Genomic DNA, 7283 nt, shown 5'->3' on the forward strand with positions numbered 1-7283 from the left:
TGCATATTAACGCGGCTGCAGCGAGACCGTCGGGGCTCGCTTTAACACCTGCCTCCAGTCTCCCGGGGTTCACGCCGCTCCGGTCCACAGCCATGGAGCGTTTCTTATTTTTATTGAAGTGTATTCGCGCGGCCAAGGGCTACCGTGATTAGCTGGTGTGTTGAAACAAAAGATCATAGATAGATCTTAGGGGGGGTGGAAACGGATCGCGGGCTCACGGATCGGGTCGTGTCATGGGTTTGAGTTGGATCATTTTTCAGATTACAAAAAACAAACAACAAAAATAAAGAGAAATGAGTTTGATTTCCTTTTGTTATCTGTAAGACTTTTAAGCAAGGTCTTAAACCATAACCTGTTATACAGAAATCACTTTTTTTTTAGTCATGTTTAGACATTCAGATGGGTCTCCAGTGTGTATTTGATTTTTTTCCCCCCTAATGTGACCTCATATGGACTTATTGAGGGGTGTGGCTCCGCAGTAGCTCATTTACATAAACACCGAAATGGCATGTTTGAAAGAGGAGTAACATGAAGGGAATTGACCTTAACAAAAAATTGAACAAAGAACACTATCTGAGGGATATTTCCGTTAAAAGCATTAACACACACACTTTAAGGGAGCTCTGAGAACTGTGTTAACTTTGTTATAGAGTTTGTAAAATATGGGACCTTTAATTTTAAGAATAATTTCTACTTTCTTTTTGATTATGCAGAAACGGGCTATTGTTCATTCTCTGGTGTGTGAATGAAAAGAATGATTTTCTTTTTTACTCACAATTGTATATTAACAATAAAAACCTAATAATAATAATTGAGCTACGTGTTATATTCTTGGCCAAAAAAAGTGTCTTGAGCGGGTAATAAATTGAAGACCTATTTCAGTGGAACAAAGGGTTTGAGTATTCAAGGTCTAGTATTGATGTAATTTGGACTGGTTTTGTTGTAATAAGTGCTTTTTCAGCACTTACACTGTAGGCAGGATTTTTTAGAGAGATCTGGCAACCCTGACCAGCACAGAGCGAGGACGAAACGTGGAGCGAGCGGAACTACAGTGCAGTTTGTGCAAAAAAGTGAGGAATGAGGCCCGACTATATATTAGCAGCAGTACACTTTTATTTCACACTAAGATGGTTAAAGCTCACGACTATATAGGATCAACTCCGGTCCATTTCACCACCACCAGATGTTCAAGGTTCTTTTATTCATCCGTAGACCGGGCATTAGCATACTCGCATACCTGACATTCCTTGATTGATGACTTCTGTAAGCCTTTAACGTTGCATGTGCATAAACGTAGAATATATGTAGTATTTAATTTTTGTGCGGTGTGTAAATGTGAACAAAAATGACTATTCAAATCTGAATCCTGGAAACAGTTTAGTCGTACAGTCATGACTTTGCACCAAGAACGGCAAAACATTTACACTTGGTTCAATTAAAAAAATGTTATTTATCCCCATGGGCAATTTTTAGGCACGCAGAGTAAAAAAAAAAAAAAGAAGATTATTATTTCAGTGGAAATACAAAATAAAAAACATAAATAAAATACAACTGATGGAATGATGATAAATGGATTTGCGATGAGTTTATTAAACCAGAAAACTACTCGAAAACCACAGAAGTTGTCACAGCATCTGATGTTACGGATGGGAAGCGTCGCGTGTCTGAGTTACACCATGTGTCTAGACAATGCCGATTAATCAAACCGGGCGTACCCCATACCCGCTGCACTACATCCATTAGAACACCCAGACAGTGTGAGAGACTTTTCCCTTTCTCCCCGAGGTTCTCAGCATGCCCATATTGTGTTCATTCAAGGGCCTTCTTCTGAGACCGTGAATAGGGAAACGGAATAGACCGTTTCTCTGAGAGCAAGAGATTTCTCTGCGGAAGTGGATCCAGTAATTAGCTTTGGTTCAGCACATTTCCATCAGGACGTCCTTTCAAAACCATGAATCAGTCATCAGCTTGTCATCGTCTTGAGCCTCGGAGCTTAAAGATGGAAAAATACACCCATTGCTGCAGTTATGAAAAAGTATATTATAATTTTTTTTAATCCCGTCCAGTCTATAAGAATAATATAACCGCTTTATATGTAACGAGGTGGACTTGCATAATTCTCTGTGCATAATTATTATCAAGAAATCGTTACTCTTAATGTCGAATTGACCGAAGCTATGATTAAGCAGGATAAGTGCTTCAATCAGGGTTTAATTGTCTGGGTGTGGGTTAGGCAAATGAAGCACTTCATTCTTCTTATACGTATGTCCTGGGTGTTAATCCTGACTGGAGAATTTATTTAAAAAAAACATATCACACATTGATATGTGTGCATGCATGCATTCCTTTCCCAGACCTTTGTGCATCGATAAATATTGTAGGGCTTTACAGTGCGTTCTGGGAATAGCATTAAAACTCGAAAAAGTGAAGATATTGATAGTAGGGTAGCTTTCCAGCACTATGCATTTACTCAGACAACGCTTAGCTTTTTTTTTTTTGGATCAATTTTTGGATTGTCAATTAATTGCAAAGTTCAATAAAATATATCGCCGTCATACTGGATTCTGTTATTTTGGACTGTTTTTCTAAAGTCCTGGTTTGACTTGAACGCCACTTAAAGAGTACATGTAACATAAAAAACCATTCGTGGCGTTTAAATGGTTTTGTGAGAGAGAGAGTTTCATGACTGAGCACTCACACGGTACTTTTATAGTTTGGATCATGGGCGAGACACACAGGAAGTGCGCTCTCCCAGGATGAGTTTTTTTGAGAATGCATGACCTGATTAACTCCCATGTTAACTCTAAGGGTCCTGATTGGACGAAAGCAATGCTGGAATTCCAAACCGTACAACTTTACGTCTCACATCTCGTCAAAATGTTTATGCCAATTACTTTCATACTTTTTTTTTTTTCAAGCGAGAAGTGTAGTGTCCTGCCCTCAGGTCTGTGTGTGTGGTGTGTTTGTGTATACAGAGTGTGTGCTCCGTCTGATGGATCATTTCTCTAGTCATCTTCTCCCTCCTCCTCCTTCTTCACACTTTGCTACAGGATATAGATTCTTTTTTCTTTCCTAAAGGCCCGAGCCCTTTTATTCCGGCGCAGCACGTGTGAACGACGGGTCAGAGACGAGTGCTGAAGGTGATCGCGCGTTCACGCCTTTTCTTCTTCGCTCTGTTTTGTTCCTTTGCTCTTTCTTTTTTTGCGCCTTACAGCTTGTGTTTACTCTTTTGACATGTGCTCTTTTGTAGATAGCAGCGAGATGGCATTCGCTTCATACGTTTCCAAAAAGACATAAAAGAAGTATAAATATTTCGAAAAGAGTAAGGCGGAGATATAAACAAAATAAAAATATGACGTGAGAAGGAGTCTAACAGTGCTAGTGAGGGAAGGTGTTTTATAGCTGCTGCAACATAAGTGATAAGAAGTCTTGTTTTGTTGACAGGAAGAAATTAAAAACTTTTCATGGTTTAAATTTTATTGACTGTAACTCCAGTTTGAAATGAATTGTTTGTTTTTGGTTTTTATTAAGCTAACTTTATCTAGCGTTATAACCAAAGACTAAATTAGCTAGTGGTATATAGTTAGATATTAAACGCTTGCCACACCGAAGAGGGACCAATCCTGTTCCCTTCTGCATTCTTCTTTCTACATTAACTTAGTTTGTTTAAACGTGAATCATTTCAAGATAAACGTTCCCACCTTTCCTTTACACGTAAAACTCTACAGTTAAATGCTAGCTAGCTGAATTGTAACCTGAGACATTCGCACGTTTTGTGACGACCTTCTTTCTTTCTTTGTTTCTTTCTTAAAGCTAACGTCATTATCTAGCTTTTTTAATGCTAATCTATATTAGCAAAACACAAACTAGACAGTTAGCTATTAGCGCTATACAGTTAGATGTTGAAAATCTAGCTAGCTACATTGACGTAACTGCTGAAGTCGAAATGGCGGATTAGAGCTAATCTTGACATAGCATATCAAGCTGTAAAACTTTGGCACAATTTTAAGAAGTCGCGGGTTGTGTGTTACAGAGCTGTGACTAATTGATAAGATGAATGCTAAGTGTAATTACAATCTAGATTGTGGGTTGGTGTTTTTACAATTCTAGCAACAAATGTGAGGGAATGTTGTGCTTTGTTACGCTTTTGTTGTTTTTCCACCATCACGTTGCTGTCATGTTGTACATATAAAGCCTGTTACATGCTAGCTAGCTGAATTAGTACGCAGAGTCTTTGGCTAGTTCTCTGTGTTAAGCTAAAAAATAGCTGGATAGCTATTAGCACCATATAGTTAGTTATTCCAGCTAGCTAGCTAGCTAGCTATGTAGCACATCAAGCGTATAAAACAAGCAGTATCTTTAGAATTTTCCTAGTTTTGTGCTTTTGGCTAATTATTGTGGCCAATGCTAAGTGTTATTATAATCTAATTCTGGTTTTGAAATTTATGTAGTATTTTAGCAACACATCTGTGGGAAATGCTAACAAAGCCTGGTAACAGTAATATGCTATATGCTACACTTTGCAATATGCTAGAATAATCATTGGCTAGTTCTCTGTGGTAAGCTGAAGAATAGCTAGGTTGCTTTTAGCACTATACAATTAATTATTAAATATCTAGCTAGCAGCAGCTAGCTAGTCACAGGTTAGAGCTGATGTTTGTTTATGTAGCATGTAACGTGTAGAAAACTAGCAACCTCTTTGTGTTTGCAAGCTTTGGCAAATTGTTGAGGTAAATGCTAAGTGGAATTACAGTGGAATTCTTTGGGGAATTTATTTTGTAACTATTTTAGTAACACATCTGAGGAAAACATTAGCCATGTCCTAGCTAAAGTCATTGGCTAGGTCTAAAAAAAAAAAGAAAAAATAGCTGTTAGCATTGTACACTTAGCTATTAAATATCTAGCTAGCATAAGTTTAGTGCTAATGTATATTCATGTAGCATATAAAACTAGCTAGCTAGCCTGAGTCAGTTCTAGTCCCCTGTCGCTTAGCAACAGAGTTTTCCTGATTGGACATGCTAGAAGGTCTGCTGCTAAAAGTGTGTCTTCCATTAATCACAGAGTACAGGAACATCGTAATGTCCTAATGTCAGAACCACACACACACACACACACACACACACACACACACACACACACACACACACACACACACAGAATGAGGGAATATGTAGGAGACTGTCAGAGGCTTTGTCTTTATTCCCTTGATGTATTAAGTCAATTTCTTCACCTTCACTTAACACACGGAGAACATGAGAGAACACGGAGAATCAGTCGGTAGAGAGAGAGAGAGAGTGAGAGAGAGGACATGTCTCGGCGGCGGTGTGTATCAGCCTGCATTAGCATGTGTAATAATCCCATCACGCTCACCTCAGCCCAGATTAAACCCCAACACCTGACTGCGTCCTGTCCTGCTCACGTCAATTTTCCAGTCTTTATCTTTCTTTCTCTTTTCCCCCTATTCTCTCTTCATCTTTCTATCTTTCTGCTTTGTTTATTTTTGTATCTGTCGTTTACACCATCTCTACAGTATTTTCTTAATTTCTCGTTTATCTCTCTCACCACGCCAGTTTCAGTTTCTTTCTTTTTTTCTTTTCTATATTTTTTCCTTTTCGTTTAATCCGTCTGTCCGTCTCGTTCGTTTTTATTTTCCTTGTCTGTCTGTCTTTGCATAATTGGTTAATTTACCTTTCTCTGTTTTTTTTTTTCTTTTCCTTCTTTGTTTTTTGTCATTTATCCTTCCTCTCTCTCTCCCTTTTCTATTCATGTCTTTTTAATTTTTTCTGCTCCGTTGTTCCTCATGAGGTTACTCGCTCTGGTTTCAGGAAAGTGTGTCATATGCACGCTCACACACACGCTCACTCACTCTCTTTCAGTCTCTCTCTCGTTCATTCTTGCTTACACACACACACACACACACACACACACACACTAATTCAGATTCTTTCTCTTGCTCTCTCTTTCTCTTACACACACGCACTTGCGCTCTCTCTCTCTCTCTCTCTCTCTCTCTCTCTCTCTCACACTCTCACAAACACACTAAAACACACCAACACGCTCTCTTCCTCTCCATATCACACACACACACACACACACACACACACACATGCACCCTCTGTCTAACATGCGCGCTCTCTCTCTCTTTATCTCTCTCTCTCCATATCTCTCACACACACACACACACACACACACACACACACACACAGTAATTCACGCATGTCTGTGCAACTTGTAGAATAAAATCTCTCTCTCTCATCTGTCTCTCGATTTCATTCCCTCGTTTCTGTGCTTCTACACTTTCACTGGTGAGATGTAATCCCCTTCTCTCTCTCTCTCTCTCTCTCTCTCTCTCCCCTTCACTCTCCTCCATTATCTCTCTCCTTATAGCCATCTCATTCATTCGGTTGTTTTTTCTTTCTTCCTTTATCTCTTTCATTTTTTTCTTCTCTTTATCCTGCATCGATCAACCCATCGCCAGCGCAGCAGGAAAATAAGAAGTGACACCAGGGAGGAGAGTCACTCCCTCTTCCTCTTTCTCTCTCTCTCTCTCTCTCTCTCTATCACTCACTTCTCCTCCTCCACGTTTGTTCTCCCCGTCCTCGTCCTGTTAGTTCTCTCACTCGGACACTCGTGCTCTGATGTTCCCTCTTCAGCGCTGGATGTTGTTCAGACTGTGGGACTGAAGGGGATTGGATTAAGCCTCTGAGCGGACGCGTTCCTGCGTGCGTGTGTGTGTGTGTGTGTGTGTGTGTGTGTGTGTGTGGGACATGCTCGTCTGGGTTCGTCAAGGGTTGCACGGCTCACGGCGAGGGATGTGAGCGCACGCGTGTGTGTGTGCGTGCGCGTGTGCGCACGTTAGGAATGCGTGCAGCGCGAGCCTGGCAGTGTGGCGCCGGCCGTGCGAGGATGATGGCTGTGGTGAGGACGTCTCTGCAGAAAGTGGTGCTTTTCTTACACCGTCTTCAGAGAATGGCCATCACCTCACCACGCTACCAGAAACTCTGCAAGGTCAGTTTGCGCACACACACACACACACACACACTCGCACACACACATGGAGTTAGTTTGGGCTGTATGAGTCTCAGTGCATGTTTTTATTCTACATGTGAAGTTCTAATCTAAACAATCCGGATCCGTCAGAAGGCAAAGATGCATTTTGTTCTTTAGATACATTATTGTTTCCATAGTAACGACACACTATCATATCAAGCCTGAAAACCTACAGGTTACAAAAGCATCATATCGTTTTTTTTTTTTGTTGTTTTTTTACAAAGATTTTATGT

At 40.2% G+C, this 7283-nt stretch overlaps 1 protein-coding gene across 9 annotated transcripts in view; it reads left to right on the forward strand.

The window, feature by feature from the left end:
• The window catches only part of LOC128510467 (utrophin-like), a 210171-nt gene that overhangs the window by 82531 nt on the left and 120357 nt on the right, over window positions 1–7283 (forward strand). Inside the window, exon 1 of one of the 9 annotated variants that reach the window (XM_053482773.1) lies at window positions 6847–7008. The exons of the other annotated variants lie outside the window; for them this stretch is intronic. Coding sequence (XP_053338748.1) covers window positions 6862–7008 — 147 coding nt within the window. The 5' untranslated portion in view covers window positions 6847–6861. Of the gene's footprint in view, window positions 1–6846; window positions 7009–7283 lie in introns of those variants that run through there. 9 annotated transcript variants of the gene reach the window in all.

The sequence above is a fragment of the Clarias gariepinus genome, chromosome 22 (assembly GCF_024256425.1).
Source record: "Clarias gariepinus isolate MV-2021 ecotype Netherlands chromosome 22, CGAR_prim_01v2, whole genome shotgun sequence".
NCBI classification, from domain to species: Eukaryota; Metazoa; Chordata; class Actinopteri; order Siluriformes; family Clariidae; genus Clarias; species Clarias gariepinus.